Raw genomic sequence first — 27,130 nt, forward strand, 5'->3', positions numbered from 1 at the left:
CAGCTTCAGTTGGGATGTGTTTTATATAAATAATACTTAAAAAATATTTAATGGGAAAAACAAACCAAATGGGGAAAAGAACCCAAACGTCCTGCGGCGTCCGCGTCACAGCATGCAGTTTAGTTTCATCATCATCATCATCATCATCATCTGCAGCATATTTCTCTACAATAACTGATCTCTGCGTGCCACTCTTTACATCAAACCATCTGCATCTTTAACTGCAGGTAATGACTGGAAATTAAAAGACTAAGGTTTAAAACTCAACGGAAGGTCGGGTCAGATGCGCCGGATGATCCTCAGCCACGGAGGAGGATTGTGGGAAACGTCTCCACTCTTTAACAGCATTCTCAAGTAAAGCCAGTCCGCTCCAGATAAAGTCCTGGCACTGTGTTTGAGTTCATCATCACTGCAGAAGTGTGCGTCGAAAACAGCGTTTAGAACTGACTGCTGGGAACAACATAAACCTGCAGAGAACACAGAGAGAGAGAGAATGAGCGCTAACGAGGAGATGTCTCGTTAAGAGAAGGACCCGACAGGAGACATCAGTGTAACCAAACACACTGTAAAAAATGATTTTTTGATGCTGTAAATACATCAGTAGAGTATGTTTTACAAGGAAAGACCTGTTTCTTGCTATTCAGCCTCTCTTTTTCAAAATTGTGTTTAATTTAATGCGTTACTTGCGGTTTCTTTGTAATTATTTGTGAGATGTACTAGCAATTCTTGAGGGAAAACACCATCATATTGCATCCTAAATCAAAAACAATGTGCATAGAGAAAAATGCTAAATATAATTATGAAAATATTACATTATTTTAATGTAATGTAAAAATAAATAAATATATTTATTAATGTTAGCAATTAAAATGTATTTATTAACAAATGAAAATATGAAACTAATGTGGAAAATATATATTATAAATATTGAAAATGATACACAAAATATAGTAAATTTACATATACATATAAAAAACCACTGTATGCAGATAGGTTACATTATTACATTTCAATGAAATAAAAAAACAAGTTTCAGCAGATTTCACTGCTAGTTCTCATTAATGTCCCAATGCAAATAAATCATAATGGTGTTAAAATAGGCTTGATTTTCTTTAGATTAATTATAATTTCTTTTTGGTGAAATATGAGCCGTGAAATATATGGTGAAATGTGTAAGCATCAGCGTGATCTGCTTTTGATTCATTATATGCCGTTCTCGTTACGCAAAGCAATTTGATGCCTTTGCTTTTGCCATTTCCACATGTTGTGAGATGAAAGTGTAAACAGGTTTCCGTCCAACTGCATCCAATCGAGCAGAGCTGAAGATGAAAGCACTAAATATAGACGGACGCAGAGAGAGAAGAGTCTGAGTCACCCGCTTCATCAGAGAGAGAGAGAGAGAGAGAGAGAGAGAGAGAGAGAGAGAGAGAGAGAGAGAGAGAGAGAGAGAGAGAGAGAGAGAGAGAGAGACACAGAGAGAGAGAGAGAAGAGTCTGAGCAGGACACTCAAATAATCATCCACAACATTTGGCCCAACCAAATTATAAAAGAACAAAAAGGAAATTATCTAACCTATTGGAAAGAAACAACAGAAAAACAAAGTAAACTTGAATGTTATTTGGCCCTAAATAGAGATTCCACAACTGCAGAATATCTGAGTACAGTGAAAGACTGTAAACTAAGAAGACAGATGACGAGGTACAGACTGAGCGGTCATACTCTGACTATAGAGACGGGCAGATATCGACAGCACTGGCTGCCCAGAGAGAGCCGCATCTGTCCATACTGTACTCATGGAGAAGTGGAGACAGAGCAACACTTCCTCACCAGCTGTCCTAACTATCAACACATTAGAGAGGCATTTTATCCACAATTTGAAACACTTTACCCTGACTTCAAAATGTTAAACAAGAAAACACAACTTCAGTATTTATTAGGTGAAAAACAAGATTGTATCTCACTAGCAGCAAGATACATTGATGCCTGTCACAAAAAGAGGGAGGAGTCAACAAATCAGTGATGCGCCCCCACACACACACACTCACACACACACACACACACTCACACTCACACACACACTTTTAAACTGTTCACAGAATTCTAGAATTGATTTGTTCTATTTTGTTTAATTATATCTACACATGCATGTATTTTTTTTTTTTTTTTATTCTTTTATTTATTTATTTATTTTTTTTACATACTTGTTCTATATTTAATGTAAACACTATGCTTTGGCAATACATTGTAACAATTGTCATGCCAATAAAGCACATATTGAATTGAATTGAGAGAGAGAGAGAGAGAGAGAGAGAGAGAGAGACAGAGAGAGAGAGAGAGAGAGAGAGAGAGAGAGAGAGGAGAGAGAGAGAGAGAGAGAGAGAGAGAGAGAGAGAGAGAGAGAGAGAGAGAGAGAGAGAGACAGAGAGACAGAGACAGAGAGAAAGAGACAGAGAGAGAGAGAAAGAGAGAGAGAGAGAGAGAGAGAGAGAGAGAGAGAGAGAGAGAAAGAAAGAGAGAGAGAGACACACAGAGAGAGAGCGAGAAAGAGCGAGAGAGACACACAGAGAGAGAGCGAGAAAGAGAGAGAGAGACACACACACACAGAGAGAGAGAGAGAGATAAAGCAATATTGAATTGAATTGAAAATTGAGAGAGAGAGAGAGAGAGAGAGAGCGAGAGAGAGAGAGAGAAAGAGAGCGAGAGACACACACAAAGAGAGAGAGAGAGAAATGTTGATTTGTTCTACTTTAAATGTTTTTGTTGCATATATATCTGTTCTAGATTCAATGTAAACACTATGCTTTGGCAATACATTGTAACAACTGTTATGCCAATAGAATACATTGAACTGAAAGAATTGAGAGAGAGAGACGATGTGATGGAGGGAGACTGAGTCATCGCATTCACTGCGGCATCTCATCAGCATGAGAGGAACCCCACCCTGAACACACACACACACACACACACACACCACTGGAAATACAGTCCTGAATACACTACTGGACAAAAGATGGGAATAATCATATATTTTGTCAATTTAAATGTCTTCTCACCAAAGCTGCATTTATTTGATCACAAATACAGTACAAGTTATGAAATATTATTCTAATGTAAAACAGCTGTTTTCTATGAGAATATGTGTTAAACTGTAATGTATTTCTGTGATCTGCAGCTGTATTTTCAGCATCATTACTGCAGTCTTCAGTGTCACATGATCTTCAGAAATCATAATAATATACTGATTTACTGCTCAACAAACATTTCTGATTATTATCAATGTTGAACACAGTTGTGCTGCTCAATATTTTTGAGGAAACTGTGACACTACCAATAACACTTTTATTCATCAGGACGCATTAAATTGATCAAAAGTGACAGTAAAGATATTTATAATGTTGCAAAAGATTTCCATTTAAAAAATGCTGTTCTTTTGAACTTTCTATTCATCTGTGAAACCTGAAAAATAAAATATTACAGTTTCCACAAAAATATTGTGCTGTGTTCAACATTGATAAACAGAAATGTTTGTTGATCAGTAAATCAGTATATTATTATGATTTCTGAAGATCATGTGACTCTGAAGACTGGAGTAATGATGCTGAAAATACAGCTGCAGATCACAGAAATACATTACAGTTTAAAGTATATTCACATCTATTTTAACATCTATTTTAAATTGTAATAATATTTAAATGTTTTTGCTGTATTTTTGATCAAATAAACGCAGCCTGAGCAGAAGAGAGCTCTTTCAGAACGGAGCGACCCCATCACGATCCCAGTGATCCCCGGGAGGAGAGCCTCACCTGTACAGAGGAGCGCAGGTGTGCAGCGGGTCATTGCTGCTTGCAGGTGGAAAGTTTGCGGATCTTGCTGGCGGCGGAGATGCCCTTCCTGGAGGGATTGGAGGAAGAGCTGGAGCGCCGCTCAGACTTGGGCTTCAGTGCGGCCGACTCTGTCCCGTTCACACACACAGATTTGGCCACAGCACAGGTGAGCTCCGGAGCTCGCTCTTCTTCCTCATCCTCCTCATCCTCCAGGACCTGCCCTGTTCAAACCCACACGACAGGAGTGTTAGTGACCAACACACCAGCAACAATAACCAGAGAAACTAACACTCACTTAAAATTAAAGGCTTACAATTCAAACGTTCACCGGAAAAAGTAGGCATAGAAACAATTAAAATTGCTAGTAAATATACAAATAATAAACAAAACAAATCAGCAAGTAACATTGAATTAAACATGAAATTTTGAAGTAGAAAAAGTGAAACAGCATTTTCTTGTAAAATGTACTTTTATTTAGTTTTAAAATAAAATATTTGAATTAAAAAAGAGAGAGTAGTTTATTTAAACAACAGTTGTTTCTGGTCCTGGAATCTGATTGGCTGATAAGAGTGTGCTAACAGAACTCTAACCGAGTGTGAGGGTACATAACATTAACTCCAGTGCTGAATATCAGAGCGCTGCCCTTGTACTTTTGACTGAATTGCATAGCAACTTTTATGATCGCTGTCGGGTCATTCTGTGTCAAACCAGCCAGAGGACCCCGGCTCACATTATTGATTTTACTAATAGTTTTTCAGAAGAAAGATAAACATGTATAGTGATAAAAGCCAAAATATTAAATGCCATGGATGAATATTTATTATAGTAATCCACTATTTTGTAAAGAAAATGGCAATTTTCACCTGAGATTCAGAGCCAAATTACAGAGGGGTTAAATATGGCTTCAGAAAGATGGCAGCATCGTAATGTTATTGACACAGAGACTGGAAGTCTGTTAGTAAAATCTGTTGACTTTAGCAATCTGTGCTGCATTATGTGCCAATGTGACCATTCATATATGGAGAAACAGCACTTCACAAGTTTTTTCTCCAAGGTTTGCATGCCTGTAACTCAAGAAGTATTACAGATGTATTAATGCCCTTTCAGTTACAGGGTCTTAAACTTTCCTTTTGGCATCTTCATTATTAAAGCCCTATACGGTTTTCAAAATGGCGCCAGGAGTAAATTGTTAAATTGTACACATTTTCTATTAACTATAATTACTAAAGTAACTTGCCCAACATTACTATTGCACTATAATGCTGCTGCTTATGACAATAGAGTTATGCTTGGAATTAGGTAGTCTGTCATCAATGACAGTAGCTCACTGGAAAAGGATGGGAAATGGCCTTCATTGTGTTTGCTCTAATAAATGCTGCTGCCTGCCAGCTGCAATCACCAATAAAACGTTGTTCCATATATTTTTTCGTATATCGTCATAAATATCATTACCGCAAATATTCTTGAGATGTCGTGATATAATTGAGGCTATATCCCCTAGACACCAGTGCATTTAACAAACTCAAAACATCAGTGAGTAGAGTATTAAACAAATGTCTTTATTGCTAGTAATTCATTTAAATGTCTGAAACCTAAAATTGTATGTGGTTTAAAACACTGAATTGTAGTGATATACGCTAGGGCTGTCAAAAAAAAATAAAAGAATTTAAAATATTCATTGAATTTAAAATAAAAATCCACATTCAAATGCAAAAACATTGCATTCTAATTTTAGTAGTGCGTCAGGCAGCTTTATGAGCGGCGCACGAGATGCGAAGACGATGAAAGGGTCTTTTAATGCTTTTTTTAGTCTATCCAGTTGAAGCCACTAGATGCGGCGCTGCTGCGTTGTTCATTCAGAATATTGCAGGAAAAGAGAACATCAATGCAGAGAAGATGTTGTTTACATCAAAACTGACACCAAGCCGTTCCCACAGAACACATATTTATAGCATTCTCTAGAGGGACATCTATCAGCGTTGCACTCGAGTCTCACACGAGAGAGCCGCTTGTTTAGAAAGCATGTCAAATTAATGTTACTTCAACTTATAAAAAACACGTCTCCAGACTTTATAGCAGTTTCTCCATCCCACTGCATCTCATGTTATTAAATGAAGAAAGTACTCTGTGATTAATCTTCGGTCCTTTGAATTAAACTATACATGCTGTTTTGTTTCTAATTGTTTAAGCAACAGTATTTTAAACATTATGCACTTTTTTTCAAAGATAGTTGTGTTATTTTATTGCTTTGAAGAAACATGCATTATTAATATTTTGCTCGATGCGCCCTCTTGTGGCCTCAGGAGAGAAGACAAAAGCTTTTTTTCCTGAAATTATGTCTTTTAAATTCGAATATATTTAGAATATTGATAATATTGTACACAATTCGAATTTAGTTTTTCAGCCATTCTGACAGCCCTAATATACACAATGAAAAGCTCTGAAAGCATGAAAACATGTTTGAATTCAGCAGTGAATGCTCCAAACACACCGGTGACCGTCCGCATGGAATGGTTAAAGTCGAGGGCTTGGAGGGTGTCTGAATTTGAGGTGGCACAAATCAGATCCGTGCTCGTTTAGATTGCTGGCGCGCTCACCTGGTACGGTGAAGTCCTGAGTGTATATGATGTCATCCTCACCGTCGAACAGCTCGTCATCATCCTCCTCCTCAGCGTAACCGTGGAGATCCTCCAGGTACGGCACCACCGTCATGCTCCGCCACCGGTCGCGCGTCTCTGCGCTGGGCGGGATGGGCACCGGCGGCTCCGAGGGCGGGTGTTTCTTGCGCACCCAGCTAGACAGGAAGAGGAAATGACCCGTGAGACCAATCGTGATAGACATCATCTGAAGCAGGGTTATTACAGTTTCCTAAAACTAAAAAAACATTTCCATTATTGAAATACAACAAAATTTAACTATTAAAATAAAATATATAAAAACTTGGCTAATATTTCTCATTTTCATAATTAAACTAATTTAAACTTAAATTAAAACATTAATAAAAGTTATACTGAAAACAGAAAATGCAAACAAATTCAAATTCCCATTTTTAAAGAACATAAAAGCAATTATGTAAGATTAATTAATTGATATTATAATACACAGATTTTTTTGAATGTGTGTTAAAATGTAATTTCTGTGATCAAAGCTGAATCTTTAGCATCTTTACTAGGGCTGGGTATCGATTCAGATGTCCTGATTCAATTCTGATTCGAAAAGCTTTCGATTCAATTCTTTGATTACATTCAGTGAATATTGTTTTAATACAAATGCTATTGATATTTCTAAAAAATGAACAGTAAACATGTTTACAAATGGTGAATTAATAAAAATAAATTAAGAGGCACAGGTTTGTATTTTAAACCTATTATTTTTTTTAACAATAATAGAGCCCTATAAAATGTTTTTCTTAATTTTTCTGGTAATCAGATGAAGGCATAAAATATTAATTTCATCCTAATCAAATGAAAATTAAACCCTTTTATTTTTTTGTCAAACAAAGTGCTGCACAACAGAGGTTTACTGTTAAAATTAAACAGTAGTAGAAGTATTAGCATTGCTGTTACACTGAGTCTTAAGACTGCTAAATGTATAATGTATTATATGCTTAATGTATTTCTGACAGTTTCTTCACGTTAAACCAAACCTTTATTTTGACGGGTTGCCGTCTCGCAGGTAAATAAGAGGGTGACATCTAGTGGAGAAGACTAATGATAAGATTCACATTAATCAGATCGTGTGTTAAATGTTTGCTGGAATAAATACCAGAGAAGATCGATTCGTGGCTTTCGAGAATCGATATTGAATCGACATTTAAAAAAAAAAAAACGATTAATTACTTTTTTTGTTTTGTTGCCCAGCCCTAATCATTACTCCAGTGTTCAGTGTCACATGATCCTTCAGAAATCATTCTAATATGCTGATCTCAGGTGAGCTCAAACATCTTCAGCGCACATGCCCATCATGAGCTCTTCCGTCTCCATGGAAACCGCATCCGTTGCCTCATCCGATGATCTCTGCTGGATGAAGATCTCAAATCCAGGCCAGGTTTATTTCTAGCTCTCACTATTCTCCACTTCCTCTTCGACCCACTCTGGGCTCTCTGCGCTCATCTAACATCAGCGCTCCTGCGTCACCGGCTCTGCTTCCAGCCTAAAGATTTCCTTAAAGTTTTGAACAGAATTGCACAGCTAAATGAACAATATTCAGAAACGATTCTCATTGCACTGACTGTCCTCAGGAGCCTGCAGAGATCATTTTACATCTCAAGATGAAGCAAATCAGAAATATATTGCATCATTGTTCTTTCGTAGAGCTGCATATGTCGTTATCTGCTCAGATTGAACCTTCACTGCTGTTCACTGTATTCAGACAGGGATGGGAAGCACTGCATGTGATCTGTCAGGAATCATGCGGTTCACATGCACTGATGGACTCACTTGTGTTGTCTGATGCGCTGTATTGAAAACCTCTTGACAGGATCATATTCCAGCATCCCTGCGAATAAAAACAGCTCAGATGAGAACAGATACACATAAAGCCACACGATCGATATCTGGATCATTCAGAATACTTTAAATCAGAAAGAAATCCAAAACAAAAAAAGGTGGCTTTTATAAATGGCTGTTAGGGGTGTAAGAGAACACGACCGGGTTCAATACACAATACTGATCTCACCAAACTTTAAACAAAGCTAAGATAAAAAGGGCACGTTTTTGTTTTTTAGATTATTTCAAATACACATGATAATCAGTTACAAGTACTGTTCATTAACCACACTGAAAATGTTTTATTTATGTCTTGTATTCTAGTATAAATATCGAAACATTCTTGAATCAAGATGCATTTACTTGAGCAAAACGGCTTAAGATATTAAGTCTGGATTTCTTTTTCTTTTTCTAAAGGAAATGATCAGTTTTGTTAGTTTTTGTTTAAAACGAGCAACAATATCTGCCAATGGGCTAAGAAACATTAACTTAATTCAAAGGCTAAACAAGATTATTTTTCTTTCTCCATTGGCAAATATTTTTGCTTGTTTTAAGCAAAAAATAACTTTTTTTCAGAAAACAAGACATAATAAAGTAATTTGACCTTTAAAGTAAATTCATCTTGATTCAAGAATGTTTAGATATTTATACTAGAAAACAAGACAACAATACTAAAGAACATTTTTTGCAGTGCAGAACAGAAATATTGATGATTCTGCTTAGCTAATAATTCTGAATTATGTTATACACATATGCTTGTCCCTGACTACATGCATTATGAAGATTATTATTCTAATAAAATAATGTTTTTTTTTTTATATTTATTTATAAAAAATATATTTTTAATATAGTAATAGATAAACATGAAAGCTCAAATGTAAGAGATTCTGTGTTTTTCTCTGATATTTGAGCTTGATGTTTGCACTAATCACTGTTTATATATGACTAAAACCATAATTTAAACCAGTCTGAACTACACACAATACATTGTTTCATTCTTTATTGTGACACATTGTCACACAATATACTATTATACCTCTAGTGGTTGCTAGGTGATTACCTATGGATGTTTCAAAATGTTACACTGAAATGTAACATTCAGTGTTAGGAGGTGTGTGTGTGTGTGTGTGTGTGTGTGCGTGTGAGAGAGTGTATGAGTGTGTGAGAGTGTGAGAGAGTGTGTATGAGTGTGTGTACGTGTGTGTGAGAGAGTGTATGAGTGTGTGTGTTTGAGAGAGTGTGTATGAGTGTGTGTACGTGTGTGTGAGTGTGAGAGAGTGTATGAGTGTGTCTGTGTGAGAGAGTGTGTATGAGTGTGTGTGAGAGAGTGTATGAGTGTGTGTACGTGTGTGAGAGTGTGTGTGTGTACGTGTGTGAGAGTGTGTGTGTGTGTGTGTGTGTGTGTGAGAGAGTGTGTGTGTGTGTGTGTGTGTGTGTGTGTGAGAGTGTGTGTGTGTGTGTGTGTGTGTGTGTGTGAGAGAGTGTGTGTGTGTGTGTGTGTGTGTGAGAGAGAGAGAGTGTGTGTGTGTGAGAGAGAGTGTATGAGTGTGTGTGTGTGAGAGTGTGTGTGTGTGTGTGTGTGTGTGAGAGTGTATGAGTGTGTGTGTGTGAGAGAGAGTGTGTGTGTGTGTGTGTGTGTGTGTGTGAGAGAGAGTGTATGAGTGTGTAATTCATGAGTGTTTGCTCTGAGCTCGTGATAATAAAGTTCTCAGACACAGACTGATCCAGCATCAGTGCTGAACAATGTCACGGCGCCATCTAAAGGTCAATCATATGAACTACAGCACAGCCATGAAAAACAATGCTTACTGTGCACAATAAAGGAAAGGAAGTTTAATTAAGAAAATGGGCTCATTTTGAATTGAATGTCTTTATCTTGAACTCAGGATGCATTTCATCTCAGAAATATACTGACATTAAAACGCATTATACTATGTATAATATATATATGTGACCCGTGCTGGCAAAATGAGAGTGAACGCGTACGGGCTAATTTTTCACTACAGACCAAAAAAATAAATAAATGTTGATTTTGGTTGAATTTCAGGTTCACACAAAAATGAGTTCATTAAGCCCTCGTCTAGCAATCCCAATGCTCCAAATAGTAATGAAGCATCTAAAATTATCTTTATTTGTACATTTTCTGAGAGTACCACCTTTTTTTACATAACGGCGCTTCTGCCAGCGCACGATCCCCGTAAATACACACATACTGTATACACAGATCTACAGTAAGTAGGCTATTCACGCAAACACAATCTGTTATGCTTTAAGTGAATGTTTGGGGAAAATGCCTGATGTGTAACACTGTATTAGATCTGTGCGTTACAGTAGCACTTACTAGATGCCATCTGTCTCATTAATGCTAATCAAACAATAAAAGAAAAGATCACTGCTCTTGATTGTGAACTGCTTTTGTAGTTAATAATCATTTTATAGTTAACTGTTCTTCTGTTGTTGTGTTGCATCTGTTCTTATTTTTAATAAAAAAGATCAAATAAAAAATGTCTATATTGTGATGATTAATATAGTAATTAATATTAAGAAAAGAAACAATGGAAACAATGCCATCTTGCTGGGTGATTTTGCTTTTGAACCTTCAGAAAACTTGATTTTCCTCAGAACTGACTGTTGATTTCAAACACAATTCATATCACTTTGAAGGCCTTTTAACGGAGAATGTGAAAATAAAAATGACTCATTTGAGAATATTTGCTCATTGTGACAGCACAGGTCACATATTATATTATTATTCAATTATCTTCATTAAAGGGTTCATGAACTGAGAAACCAAAATTCCCTTGATCTTTTGCCATATAAGAGATCATTGTACACAAATAAATTTGAAGCTCTGTGGTTTCGTCGCTCACCTCTCAGCAGGTCCGAGAGCAGCGGGCCGCACTCCTCTGGAACGGTGTAGTCACCCTTCCCAATGTTCTCGAATAGCTTATAGATGTTGTCCCCCTCAAACGGGTACAGGCTCGTAGTTATGTTGTATCTGTGAGGAAAGATGGGCAGCTTTCAGCTTAAACCACATCAGAAAACACTCAAACGGAGTTCCACAAAGAGAGAAAGCAAGGAATCAGAGCACTTTCACATGGATTCACCGATGAACGAGAGCAACAGCTGGCTCTGGAAGGAAAAATCTGGTTTATTTTCTCCACAGGGAAATCTACTTCCAAGTATAATTTACAAAGTGTTAACGTGATTGATGTGTTGTGATCTAGAATTTAGTTAATCGATAGTATGAACCCATCTGTTCAATTTATTTCAGCTTATTTTTCAAATGTGTTTAGCAGCTGGGAAAACTACATTACCCATGATGCTGTGCAGAAAATTCCACCGATCAAAGTCACAGCGAGGAAATCTGTGCTTAAATAAGCATATTTTGCAATAAACTCAGAATATATTGTTTCTACAGATATAAATCAACAACTTTTCTGTGTTTTATAATTGTCCATCACTTTTAATTCAATTACATCATTTGCGATGCTTCCTGGGATTGTAGTTCTTTCTCTCTATTATTCAAAATAAGATATGCAATAAACATATCCGCAAAAGCTCAGCGAAACAACAAAATGAATCCTAGAAGTAGATCCCACTGGGAGCATATACTGACAATGCAGCTTGGGAGAAAAGCAAAGAAGTTGACTTAATAATCTTGCACAAATTTAACTTCATCTAAATATGTTTGCAGCTCCTGTAGAGTTTGTGGTCTTTTTTTATTTATTCTGAATTTATTCTGAAGTTTTGGTCTAATTTACACTCCCATATAGTTAAACCCCCGAATCATTTAATGTTACAGATATTATTACTATATTGATACCTTTCATAAGATATAATGAATATATCTTCCAACTCTTTTTTTTTTTATCCATAAATTTTACTCTCAGTTTTTGATTTAGGTAAACTCACTTCACGTCAAATCTTTTTCTTTAATCAGTGATTAAAAAATGTGACAGATTTTTAAAAGATATGAGAAATTCATTGGTGATTCTATTTTAATTTTTCCCTCTTGTTTTAGCCTCATTAAAGTTTAATGTTTTTGTTATAAGACAAATGGCAAGGAGGCAGCTTCCCTCAATACAAAGTCAATGGAGAGGGTTGGATTGCTCCAGCAGTCAGTGTGTCTCATCATCAGCATGAAGCGTGTCTGGAGGAACTCACAGTGTGACCCCAGCAGACCAGATGTCCACCTTGAACCCTGAAAACGTGTCCAGGCCGTTGGCGATCTCTGGGGGCTGGAACGCTGGCGACCCCTGACTCGTCCGACACGTGTCGTCCTCCGCAAACGGGTGGAGCGCCTGGGGGTCAAAGGTCACAGATCAACACAGAGTCAGCGCAGAAGGTGCATGTGGTCATGAGTTCTGTACACAAACATACACTGAGTCCACGTATGAATGTCCTCCTTCAGTGTTTACTACAGGATCCTCTGCTGCTTTAACCCTATAAAGCCTTTATACCTGGAAATGGGTTTCTAAAGCTCTAAATGACCAGCATGATCAAACTTTGCTGTTTCACACTCGATCTCCTGCATGTCTTCTGTCTCTGAATGAGTTCAGAGTGTTTTATCCAGTAAAAGCTCTTGTAGTGTAATTGTACATGTGACTGATTTTGATCAAGTAAAGGTCAGAATAACTGCAGTCATATCTCCAGATGAACTCTTACTGGACTGAAGCAGCTCAGCTTTACTTGATTCTCCATCAATCATTTTCTAGAAAAATCAGAGCATCTCAAATCTGATCATCAGGATCTTTTGAGGAGCGTTTGTTTCCAGAAGCTTTACTTTCTCTGTTCCTCAGCGGAGGAATGATCTTCATCTCACATCTTCTGAGGAGCGTTTATTTATTCATCATTATATATGTGGATCGTTTCAATCTCATCTTAATGAGACATATTATTGGAGATATAGAGCGACCGCTGATATTTACATCATTTTATGGAAGTATCTGCTGCACTGTTATAAACATCTCACTGATTTACAAGCATCAGAATTTCATCATATAATATCAGCAACTGCACCAAATTGCATATTTTTGCTCAGTTTGAGTGAGGGTTAGGGTTATATCAGGATTTACAGGGTTAATCATCTCACCTCCGCTACACCCAAGTCAGAGATCTTCAACGCCCCGTCTGTGGTGAGCAGCAAATTCCCTGGTTTAATATCTTTGTGTACAATTCCCTGGCTGTGCAAGTATTCAAGACCATCCAGAAGCTGGCAAAAGTACCTGAGAGAGACACGGGAAGAACAACAGAGAGACAAACGTGTGAATTAGGTGTGAAACACCAGCAGATCAGCAAACCGCTTCACAGCAGAACTACTAGGACTGGGTTTTGACAAATCTCACGATTTGATTCGATTCTGATTCACAAGCTTGCAATTCCATATCGATTATTTTGGATATATATCAGGTATAGTACATACCAAATTTTATTAAGCAAAAAAACTAAACAAAAAAACTAGGGGTGCTCCGATTGATCGGGTACCGATCATTATCAGCCGATAATCGTGTTGTTGATCTGCCTTTAAAGGAAAAGAGCACTTTTAGATAAACAAGGCAATCATAGATGGCACTCATGGAGGTATGGAAAGCAAAGTTATTTATGAAACACAGGATTGTTTGTAATAAAGATTAAATGCAAAAGAAAAGGCAGTAGAGCTGAGTGTTTCTGCCGGTCATAAGTTAATTTAGAAAGTTTGTGATAACATAAGAAAAGTAGTTTAAATGTTTTGCCACTTGCTTGAGCAACTTAATATAAATCTAGACGTACAAAAGTAAAGAAGCATTGAATAGTGTGTTGCTTATATTTATTAAATTTAAACATGTCTATAAAGAGACTTATATTGTTAGAAAAGATTTCTATTTTGAACAAATGCTGCTCTTTTTAACTTTGTATTCAAAGAAAAAAAAGTATCACATGTTCCAAAAAAACAATATGAAGAGTTCCAACACTCATAAATCAGTATATTATTATGATTTCTGAAGATCATGTGACACTGAAGACTGGAGTAATGATGCTGAAAATACAGCTGCAGATCACAGAAATCAATTCTATTTTAAAGTATATTAAAATAGGAAAGCAATATTAGAAATTGCAATAAGATTTCACAATATTACAGTTTTTTCTGTATTTTTGATCGAATAAATACAGACTCAATGAGCAGAAGAGACTCCCTTAAAAAACATTAAAAATCGTACTGATCGCAAACTTTTGAGCGGCAGTGTACAAATGGAATGACATTGTGTTAGAAATAAAACCAATAACAAGAGGCTAAAAATAGACATGATGGAAATTTTGCAAGCCGATGGCGACGCACAGAGCCTCAGGTGGGCATCTCTTAGTCACTGGCTTTCAGAGAAGTGTGTGTTTATCTGATGGCTGGTGTTGGAGCGTCTCACCCGTGAGCTTGAAATACTGGAAAGCTCTTCTCCGGAACGCTGTCCAACATTTCCTGCATTCCACAGACACAATACTCCATCACCATATACGTGAAGCGGCGGTCAAGGAACGAACACCCAAGCAACAGAGTGACCTCACACACAACAGGGTTATCATCAACAACTAAAACTATCACTAACATTTTTATTCATTTCAACTGAAGCTGAAATAAAATAAAATATACATTGGATTATGTTAGAAATTAAAGAAAATAAAATGTTGCCTTGCCTTGATCCTCAAGATGATAATTGTTCATTTCAGGCCCAATGGATGCTCTGCAGTGAATGGGTGCCGTCAGAATGAGAGTCTGATAAAAACATCACAATAATCCACAACACTCCAGTCCATCAGTTAATATCTGGAGAAGATAAAAGATGAAACTAATCCAGCATTAAGATGTTTTTAACTCAAATACGAGTCCATAATAACGCCATGCATCTCCTGTTGTCTCTCGCATCAAAATCCAGCCACATATTAGTTTAGCGCTGTTTTGTCTTGTAAACGCTGCTTGATCTGCAGATGTCTCTCCTGATTCAGACCAGAACACTTTTTAACTGGAGGAAGCGTTATTATAGACTATGTATTTGAGTTAAAAACATCTTAATACTGGATTTGTTTGATCTTTTGTCTTCTCCAGATGTTAACTGATGGACTGGAGTGGTGTGGATTATTGTGATGTTTTTATCAGCTGTTTGGACTCTCATTCTGACGGCACCCATTCACTGCAGAGCATCCATTGCTGAGACACTGATGCAGAGACACATTTATACAAACCTGATGAAGAAACACACTCATCCTGATCTTGGATGAACTGAGGGTGAACACATTTACAGCACATGTTCATTTTCGGGTGAATTATTCCTTTAAGACAGTGAGAGTAAAGCACACTGATGCAGCACAGCACAGCATGTTTCTGCGTCACACATGCATCCATGCACGCACACACACACACACACACACACACACACACAGCGGCTGGTGTAAAGGATATATTTTCTGCTTCTCTTCATTGTACAGCACATCCACCAGCTGGATGACGTTTTTGTGCTGTAGTCGTCTCAGCAGCTGAATCTCCCTGCAGAACAACAAAAGACACACACATCCATTAAACACACACACACACACACCTCCCATCTGCTCCTATCAGCAACATGTATGAGTAAATCATAAAAATATTGATGGATAATTAAACATGCGTCTGTCATTATGACAGAATCACCATTTTAGGCCTGAACACATTTATGATGAAAATACTAAAGGCCTTACTGATCACTAGGGATGGGCGATATGGGCTTAAAAATATATCACAATATTTCTGGTAAGGTATCCAGTGATCGCTGAATAAATGCACAATGGCGAAATTTGAACTGATGAAACTTGAAGACAATATATTTATAATGCAATGCTAATCACGGCCTTCATCACTGTATATAACATCATTCTGTGATATGAAACCACGTCTGGTCACAAAAAGAAGTCATTTCAAACACTCAACTATGTTATTAAGTTAATTTGGAGAAAAATCATGTCAATAAATGATATATTTGTTAAACAGGCTCATACAAATGCAAAACTGTATCGCACATGTGCTACTAGGGCTGGGCGATATGGCCACAAAATTATCACGATAACTTCGATTCACGATTCATGTGAGTCGATATCGATAATTATGACGAAAAATGTCACATTTTTATTTCTTTCAAGTTTAAAGGCAGATTTTTGCTCCAATGTGGAAGTTGTAAAAACCAGACGGTTAATTGTGGTTTTAAACTATTCTTTATGGTCAGAACATGACAAACAATTTTATAATTTTTCCTTCAAATAAGTATGTTGTTAAATGTTTCCTTAGTTCTGCATGTTCTGAGTAATATTGTTTCAAATCAAGAAGCAGGTTTGTGTTGCCTGATAATATTACTAATATAACATTTTTTTGTCTCTTAGAAACACATATTTGATTATCTAGAGTTAGGGTGCAGATGTAGATTTATGTTCATTATCAAAATCAGTTATATCTGTAACAATTGTAGCAATCTCTTTTTATATGGTGGAATTTAATTATTCTGACTGTTTGGGGTGTTTTTTTAACCATTGGTCTTCCATAGTAGCATACACTTAGATCATGATAATCACAGTTAAAACCACACATATAGCACTTCAATACCATGGTAAAAATGTGAAATGGCTTCTAGGTATTCAAATAAATGGGAGATAAAAGCGTGAGAAAGAGAGAGATGTGTAGTAATCATGAGAGCTCTGAGAACAGAGACGAGCCGTGTTTCCACATGATCAAAATAGCTGCAGGCTGACACACACACACAGACACACACACACAGACACACACACACACAGACACACAGACACAGACACACAGACACAGACACACAGACACACAGACACACAGACACAGACACACAGACACACAGACAGACACAGACACACAGACAGACACAGACACACAGACAGACACAGACACACAGACACAGACACACAGACACAGACACACAGACAGACACAGACAGACACAGACACACAGACAGACACAGACACACACACACAGACACACACACACACACACACACACAGACACAGACACACAGACAGACACACAGACAGACACAGACACACAGACACAGACACACACACACACAGACAGACACAGACACACAGACAGACACAGACACACAGACAGACACAGACACACAGACAGACACAGACACACAGACAGACACAGACACACAGACAGACACAGACACACAGACACAGACACACAGACACAGACACACAGACAGACACAGACAGACACAGACACACAGACAGACACAGACACACAGACAGACACAGACACACACACACAGACACACACACACACACACACACACAGACACAGACACACAGACAGACACACAGACAGACACAGACACACAGACACAGACACACACACACACAGACACACAGACAGACACAGACACACAGACAGACACACAGACACAGACACACAGACACAGACACACAGACACAGACACACAGACAGACACACACAGACACAGACACACAGACACAGACACACAGACACACAGACACAGACACACAGACACACAGACACAGACACACAGACACAGACACACAGACACAGACACAGAGACACAGAGACACAGACACACAGACACACAGACACACAGACACACAGACACACAGACACACAGACACAGACACAGACACACAGACACAGACACACAGACACACAGACACAGACACACAGACAGACAGACACACAGACACAGACACACAGACACAGACACACAGACACAGACACACAGACACAGACACACAGACACAGACACACAGACACACAGACACAGACACACAGACACAGACACACAGACACACAGACACACAGACACAGACACACAGACAGACACACAGACACAGACACACAGACACAGACACACAGACACAGACACACACATACACGACTGACCGCTTCACTTTTCTTTATTTGTAATAAAATAAATGTTATCTAAAAATAAAATAAAACATTTTTATTACAGATAAAAATACAAATTGTCAAAGCAGTATTTTTTTTATTTAGTTTAACCTGATGTACTAAAATAATTAAAACGAAAATTAATAAAACTATGTAAAACAACAAAAAAGCTAAAACTTTAAAACAATAAAAACATCAGAAAATGTAAAAATATAAACAGATTCAGATTCAAAATATTAATAAAAACTATAATAGCATCTCAATTATACTAAAATAATGTCTCCAATCAATATTTTGATGATATTATCATTTCTTTTGACTCGTTCATAAGTAAGGTCTCATTGGTTAACATGTTTTTGCATTAACAATGATTACAGTATTTATTAATTTTACAGTAATTACAGTATTTATTAACAAAATAAAAGTATTTATTTGTTAACATTAGTGAATAAAAATACAAACACTCAAAATACAAACTTAGCTCAGGTCCATTAAATGAGATTAGATTAACAGATGCAACTATTGATTTTAATAATGCATTACCAAATTATCAAATGCTTTGGGAGTATTTTTCATTGTTAACAGATGGACCCTTATTGCAAAGTCAGTGTTACAAGTTATTTATGTATTTATTGTTTTTTACAAAACATGCATTCTGGGATTCCCTTCTTCAAAAGCATTCAAACACAACACTGCCTTACAATCTGGACAAAACAACAACAGAGCAACGTCTCATCTCACACCGAGCACACTAGCACCCTCACTAGGCATCCAAACACATCATCTGAATAAATCATCTTTCCATTGATGTATGGTTTGTTATGATAGGACAATATTTGTCTGAGATACAACTATTTGAAAATCTGGAATCTGAGGGAGCAAAAAAATCTAAATATTGAGAAAATCTCCTTTAAAGTTGTTCAAATGAAGTTCTTAGCAATGCATATTACTAATCAAAAATTAAGTTGATATATTTATGGTAGGAAATTTACTAAATATCTTCATGGAACATGATCTTAATATCCTAATGATTTTTGTCATAAAAGAGAAATGTATAATTTTGATCCATACAATGTATTGTTGTCTATTGCTACAGATATCCCTGTGTTACTCATGACTGCTTCTGTGCTGCAGGGACACATGTAAAAGATCACCAGGAATATTAGAATGAAACCATTTTAGGCAAAACACTACATGCACTGGTCAGTTTTGCTTCCATATCATGTCTTCATTCAGTCCCGTAGAAAGAAAACATCCAAAAATGTTTATTTTATTGCACTTTATCTGTGTGCATCTGTAGATTTCAATTTGAATGATCGTAATCACTCTGTAGTGCGCGCCCTATGAAGACGTCACAAGGCAGCATCACATGTATTCTTCACAGAGAACACAATGGACTCTTTTCACATTTCTGCGGATCTCAAAGCAGAAGTCATCATCGTCTGTAAACGGTGAATGCAAACTAAAACAACAACAAAAATGCATTCACATTTGATTCAATAGCAAAAGAAAAATCCACTATTGTGCCTTACAAAAGAGCACTGGTTAGAGGAGAGAAAGAATCGCTAACTAGTTTTATGGCATTTACTGACTAGTAGGGTTGTAACGGTATGAGATTTTCACGGTATGATGATCGTCTCTGAAAATATGACGGTTGCACGGTATATATTAAACAATAATTCTCATCAGTAACAATGACTCTTAAAAGAAGAAGTTATTTGATGAACAAATCCTTTATTGCAACAAACTTGAAATCATTTTAATGAAAGTAAGCCTCCCTTCAGAGGAAAAAAACAATTACAAAATAAAGCCATAAGCCTTATGTATATCTATATCACACTTTAACATTTTAATTATTGTTTTAAAATGTTATCAAATGAAAATTTAACAACTTTTATTTTTGGCAAAGTGCTGCACAACAGAGGTATTCTAAGTTAAAACATGGACAAACATGATATTCCTTAAAAATAAATTATTATAAAGAATATTATTATTGTTGCCATAACTTTTAAGTACATTGTACAATGCTAATTTATTTCTGTCAGGACTTCGAGTTAAATTGAACGTTTATTTTGAGGGGTTGTAGCAGATCTTTGAGTTTAGTGTATTTGATGGTTTTTCTCAAATAAAGCTGGTTTTCTCTCAGAGCAGCTCTGCTGATGTTCATGTTTCTGTAGACGCTGAGAACACCATTAGTGTCATGCATGCATACTTCAGTATGTAGCAGATAAAACGGCGCCACTCGTATCTACTTTTGATTTATCCATCCATCAGATTGCGTGTTTTAAGGGACAACCTCGTTAAGGTTATTCTGTAAATCCCATGTTAACGACTGCACCGGGATTCCCTCTGCATCACGGAAATTATATGGCCTTATAACGTGTTATAAATGTGACATACCTTTATCTGCACGGAGGGATGGTGTCTGTGAATATGAGCAACATGTTGGATGTATTGCCTGCTTTTGAAGCCACTTTGCGTCCACATTTTTAGCAAATTGGATTCGTCCTCAAGGACAACCCCACGTTCATGTTTCTTTCTTTAATATCCAAAGTATTCTCAAACTGCAAATTTAAACTTTTTTCGGCGGGGGATGGAGATTAGATACGATCTCTGTCATTTCAGCAGAGTGAAGCAGCCGAAATAAATTGCATATGCGCGGGTGAGATTATTATATATATATTTTTTAAACCGTAGATATGCAAATGTTTACGGTATGATAACCGTGTACGTTCAAACCGCGATAGACCGTCATACCGGTATATCGATACAATCCTACTGACAAGGTAATAAAGTTCTAATAAAGTATGGTCTAATAAATGCTTGATAAATTAAAATGTGATTTAAAAATGAAAATATATATTTAAAAAACTGCTAGATTCACAGTGGTAATAACTCAACCCATCATAGCTTGTGAAGAGTTCATTCAGCTCAGGGGGAAAAAATTAAGATGACAGATCAATTAAAAACATACTGCAATCAAAAAAAAAAAAAAAAAAAAAAAATTGGTTGCATTTGTGAGTTGTAATTGTTGAACTGTTTAAAATAGACACATAATAACTGATACATCGATCACAGGCCATAGAATCAAATCACATTAAATCGTAATCATATTGTGGTATCAGCAAATATGTAAAGATATTGAGATCTCTGTGTGTGTTGACTGCAGTGAGGATGCTGCCTTATAAGGGTGCTGTCTATATAGTCTGTCACTGATTTTGGCACTGAGCCGGTCGACACACGTGGACTAATCTTCTAACAGAGTTTAACCAACACCAGCAGAAGACCAAACACACGTGGCCTGGCAGGCGAGGGTTTTGAAGCCGCTCCAAACGCTCTCGTCTATTTAAAGCAGAAGCCCGCAGCTTCACTGCACATTATTTTAATTAATTTAACTGCTCTGTGTGATTAAACGGCAAGAAGAGGAGATGGAGATGATATTTCACAGCGCAGAACAAACATGACGAGTGTCAAAAAACACCAAGAAACATTTCTGAAGTTAACCTGAACATCCACAAGCCATTCACTTCCGTCATGTGATGTAATATTTACGAGTGAAACAGAGCGTTTTGTGAGGGAAGAACAAAACAAGTACAGCAGGACTCGATGTTCTCACGGGTTAACAGCTTTAAATGACCGGTGATCTGCATACGATCCCTCAATAGCTGACTATTGGCTGACGCTAACATTAACCAGCAGAAAAGGATATATAAGATTAGTTCATATACAAATAAAAAATAATTATATTTAAATACAATATGTGCTGTCAAATGATTAATGGCGATTCATTGCATCCAAAATAAAAGTTTGTTTACATAATATATGTGTGTTTACTGTGTATATTTATTATGTATATAAACACACACACATGCATTTATAAACGTAACATTTTTCTTAAATATATACATTAAATACATTTATATATGATATAAGTTATATGAATAAATATATCCATGTAAATATTTTCAAAATATATGCTGTGTGTATTTATATATAGAAAATAAATATACACAACACACACATATATTATGTAAATAAAAACTTATTTTGGATGCGATTAATCATTTGACAGCACTAAATAAAATGTAAAAGAATATTAAAATGTTGTATAATTAAATAAAATAGAGTATTAAAATATAAAAACAATAATTTTAATGTAAATCTAAAAATAACTTGTTTTTTAAGCACTTAAAAAAATATTTCTAAAATTAAAAAAATATATATTTTTTTACATTAAAAAAAAATATATTTTTTTCTTAAACTATTATTTTCTTAAAGGAAATAAAAAAAAAACTTTAAAAGAAAGAAAATTGAATAAAAATATATTTTGTATAAATAAAAATGATATTAAATACAAATAGATTTTATTACAAAAATATTACATTAAAAAACATATAGAAAAAAAGAATCAAACATTTTTATAAAAAAATTAACTATATTATATAAAAATATTTGTATTTTTTATTTTTATTTAATAAATATCTATTATTCTAAATATGGAGTTAATGTTGATGTCATGTTGAGGTTAAAACTCAAAGGTAAAGGAAGCAAGCAGCTCTTACTTTTTCACATTGGCCTCTCCGTTGGGAATCCTCCTCAGTTTCTTCTTCTTCAGGATCTTAACGGCTCTGCGACAAAGAGTGTCCGAGTCCAGCATCTCCTTAACCTTCCCATACGACCCTTCCCCGAGCAGATCGCCCATCAGGTACTTCCCGATCAGCTTGGCGCGCTTGCGTCGCGGCTGGTAGATGACCTCGGTGGAGTCGATGCGGTGGATGAAGGACTCCATCCCCATCAGCTCGTTCTCCGTCAGGTAATCCAGATGCTGGAGTTCCCCACCTACACTCATCTTCCCCGGCCTCTCGCTCTCCTCCACCGATCCCGCGCTCTTTCCCGATCGCTCCACGGGAATACAGGTGATCCGAAGCAACGGAGGAGCAGTTCAGATTGGGAGGATCAGTCAGCAGAACAACATCACAACCGATAAACGCCTGTTAAACCGCAGCAGGAGCATCGCTCAGTGACACGAACAGATCCAAACAATCACCTAAAACAACGAGTCTTTGATAATCCACCGCTGGTGTGAAGTTTTAGTCCCGAGGCTTTATTAGCCGACGCTGGGAATCACTGGAGCTCTGGACATCTCTGCAGAAACAAGCAAAATCAAACACCTCGCATCCTTTCCAGAAGCACGTGAATGCTCTCTTCGGTGAGGATTACCGATTTCACTTCGGCATTACGGGAAATCCATGACCAAGAGCCAAAATACCTATGAGAAATAAGACAAGATTAATCAAAGAGCCTCAGCATCAATCTGCTTATGGCATAACACGCCTCATTATTTCATACATGCACTCATCTGTGACCCTGGAGCACAAAACCAGTCATAAGGGCAAATCTTTTGTGAAATTGAGATTTATACATCATCTAAAAGCTGAATAAATAATCTCTCCATTGATGTATGGTTTGTTATGATAGGACAATATTAGGCTGAGATACAACTATTAGAAAATCTGGAATCTGAGGGAGCAAAAAAATCTAAATATTATGACAATCACCTTTAAAGTTGTTCAAATGAAGTTCTTAGCAATGCATATTACTAATCAAAAATGAAGTTTTGATATATTTACGGTAGGAAATTGACTAAATATCTTCATGGAACATGATCTTAATATCCTAATGATTTTTGTCATAAAAGAGAAATGTATAATTTTGATCCATACAATGTATTGTTGTCTATTGCTACAAATATACCTGTGTTACTCATGACTGCTTTTGTGCTGCAGGGACACATATATAATATAAAACGCTGCAGGATCTATGAAAACGGCTATGAAATCATTGCAAAATGTAATAAATATTTCTCCCAGTGACATATTTCAAATTGGAAATATTATAGTACACCCAATTTTATCCTCATACCAACAATACACTCATATAAAGCAATATATAGTATATAGCAAATCTCAACCGCATGATTGTTTATACTGTCACAAATGTAACTATTATAATCCAGCTCTAATCTGATCAATGCAATTATAAGGCATGAAGATATTAAAAACATGATCATAATTTTCTGTTTTTTTGTTTTGGACTAACTACACCTTTTTATATGCAAAGACATAAAACTGACATTACTGCAAAAATGCATGAAATGGATACATAAAAGTAATAATAATTGCACAGAAAGATTAAAGTAAATAAATAGAGAGAGAGAAAAGTAGTAAATATGAATAAAAATAAAGTATTTACAAACAAACAGAAAACACACCCAACTCTACACATTTGTCCTTTAAGCTAGATCTAATTCATTATAAGAAAGATTAATCTAAATTGTTACAATTCCCCAATTGTAAGTCGCTTTGGATAAAAGCATCTGCTAAAATGAGTAAATGTAAATTTAGTCATACAGTAAACACTATGCAGTGTTATTTTACACTATTTCTGTACCTGAATACTACTGTTAGACCTTATTTCATTTGTAACTGTTATATATTGTATCCATCTATGCTTGTAATTTGTTCTTTTTACAGACGGTTCACTTGCCTTTAAGCATGTTTGAATCTTCTTAGGCTATAGTTTCTGCGGCGGCGTTGAAGTACTTAAAGTGTACTTAAGTTATAAACAAAAAGCAAAGTAACATTGATGTGAATGAAGTGGCATGAATTGTTCTGTTTGTTTGCGTTGATGTTAAAATGAGATTTTTCAGATGACTTTTTATGTTTTGATGTAAAGCTAAAACACCGCTGGTCACTTTCAGAAGATGCAGTGATGCTTTCTCTTCCAAGAAACAACCGGAGACATATATATATATATATACTGGTAGTATTTAACAAGGCATTTTTCTTCAATATCGCACAGCTCTAATGAGTAATACTGGATCTAGTTCAAAACGTGTCAAACACCTGAAAAACAAAACAAAACTAACATTGTTTCAGAAACGCAGTCATTTTGGACACATAACCTCTAAACACTGACATGAAGCTGCTTTAAAACAGTGTATTGTGAAAGTGCTTCATGAGGAGAGTTGACAGAATGACATTACCCATCGATTACACACTAACTAACACAAATCACTACATCCTGTGTCTGTGTTTACAGAGAGACTCCGATACAAACTATTACTAATTGTGTCAAATGATTAATCACCCAACATTACAGATTCTGTGTGTGACTGTAAATGTTTATATAAATATGCACACATACAGCATATACTTTGAAAATATTTACATGCATATATTATATTTTATACATATATTTAATATATAAACAACATTTTTCTTAAATATGTACATGTGTGTGTATTTATATATACATAATAAATATACACAGTAAACGCGCACATATGTAAACAAAATCTTATGTGATTGACTGACAGCACTGCACTGAATGGATATAAGATATAATGACTCTATTATAGTTATTCATTTAATAAAAACTGAGAATTATTCATCTTAAAAGCACATTCTCCCACAAACATATTAATTATTACAAATAATATATCTGTAGCAATAGCCAACAATACATTGTATGGATCAAAATTATACATTTCTCTTTTATGACAAAAATCATTAGGATATTAAGATCATGTTCCATGAAGATATTTAGTAAATTTCCTACCATAAATATATCAAAACGTCATTTTTGATTAGTAATATGCATTGCTAAGAACTTCATTTGAACAACTTTAAAGGAGATTTTCTCAATATTTAGATTTTTTTGCTCCCTCAGATTCCAGATTTTCTAATAGTTGTATCTCAGACAAATATTGTCCGATCATAACAAACCATACATCAATGGAAAGATGATTTATTCAGCCTCAGATGATGTATAAATCTCAATAATAATGAAACGGTCGCTTGTGACCGGTGTGGTGCTCCATAATCAGATCCTGCATGACACTGACAGACAGACAGCTCTCTTACCAGAGTATCGGCAGGTAAACAGTAGGGTAAACGACCAGGGTAATCCTAAAGCAGCACAGTTTACCTCAGTAATGTGTTGATGATAATATTAAAGCAGAGATTATTAATCCAGACTCAGACACAATAATAAGAGCTGAAACACCGGAGATCCGATAATGCGGATAATCGATCAAAGCCTCAGACATCGGCAGGAGCTCATAAGAGAGAGTTTTGATGTGTTTGTGAGAGAGTTTTGATGTGTTTGTGAGAGAGTTTGTACGCTAAACGGCTGTTTGTGTCGACGGTAACGAGCGGGTTTGATCGGCGGCTAACACTCATCTCTGACAGAGAATAAACTCGATAAACTCACCGACCCGAGTCTGTAATCACCAGCACAGCTCAACGACGAACGGACACTCGTGTTTCTGCTCTTCATTCGTTTATTTTCTCGCATCTGTTCTTCACAGCTGCTGCTGCTTCAAGGCTGCCGCCATCTTGTTTACCTCCCTCCCCTCGCTGCACTGCGCATGCGCCGCTCTCCAGCGGAAAATACATGTCATATCAAATTACGCGTGCAACACATTTTATATTACCGACATATCACCACAGAAACACGGGCTACCCAATTATAACGAGATTTAGGCAATGCAGAGATTAAACTTCACCTCATGTAAACGATTAAACTAATAACTATAATCGTGTTAAAATATGTGGCGCATGCCGATTGTAATCTTTTTCCCTACTTTGTTGTTGTTGTTGTTGCAAATATACATTTCAAATGTACTATGCTAAATATAAACAGTGCAGCTCAATGAATATATTTCTGAAATATGAAATACAGTAGTCCTCATTCCTAAAACAAGAACACATTTTAGTTTTAGATTAAAGGACAATTTTGAGGAAAGGTTTTGAAATGTTGACTACTGTATATTCAGTTCCAACCTTTAGAAATATATTTCAAAATGTGTATTGGGTGCAAAAAATTTTCAA

General features: G+C 36.2%; 1 protein-coding gene across 6 annotated transcripts; it reads right to left on the minus strand.

Moving 5' to 3' along the window:
• Positions 1-26,665, minus strand: stk11 (serine/threonine kinase 11). 6 transcript variants are annotated; one of them, XM_079434836.1, is made up of 13 exons: positions 26,511-26,663; positions 26,162-26,206; positions 23,457-23,505; positions 22,799-23,381; positions 15,744-15,827; positions 14,713-14,802; positions 13,407-13,539; positions 12,479-12,615; positions 11,182-11,309; positions 8,264-8,321; positions 6,422-6,618; positions 3,804-4,045; positions 1-467 (listed from the first exon to the last, which is right to left on the minus strand). In XM_079434836.1, exons 4-12 carry the CDS (start codon positions 23,083-23,085, stop codon positions 3,834-3,836), a joined length of 1,326 nt encoding a protein of 441 aa, XP_079290962.1. In that variant the 5' UTR covers positions 23,086-23,381; positions 23,457-23,505; positions 26,162-26,206; positions 26,511-26,663; the 3' UTR covers positions 1-467; positions 3,804-3,833. The 6 variants fall into 6 exon arrangements, with proteins under 6 accessions (XP_079290962.1, XP_079290963.1, XP_079290964.1 ...); XM_079434837.1 differs by lacking the exon at positions 26,162-26,206 and having other exon boundaries at positions 26,511-26,665; XM_079434838.1 differs by lacking the exon at positions 26,162-26,206 and having other exon boundaries at positions 6,464-6,618; positions 22,799-23,505.
• Positions 26,666-27,130: the final 465 nt, after the last annotated feature.

The sequence above is a fragment of the Barbus barbus genome, assembly GCF_936440315.1.
Source record: "Barbus barbus genome assembly, chromosome: 15".
Taxonomy (NCBI): Eukaryota; Metazoa; Chordata; class Actinopteri; order Cypriniformes; family Cyprinidae; genus Barbus; species Barbus barbus.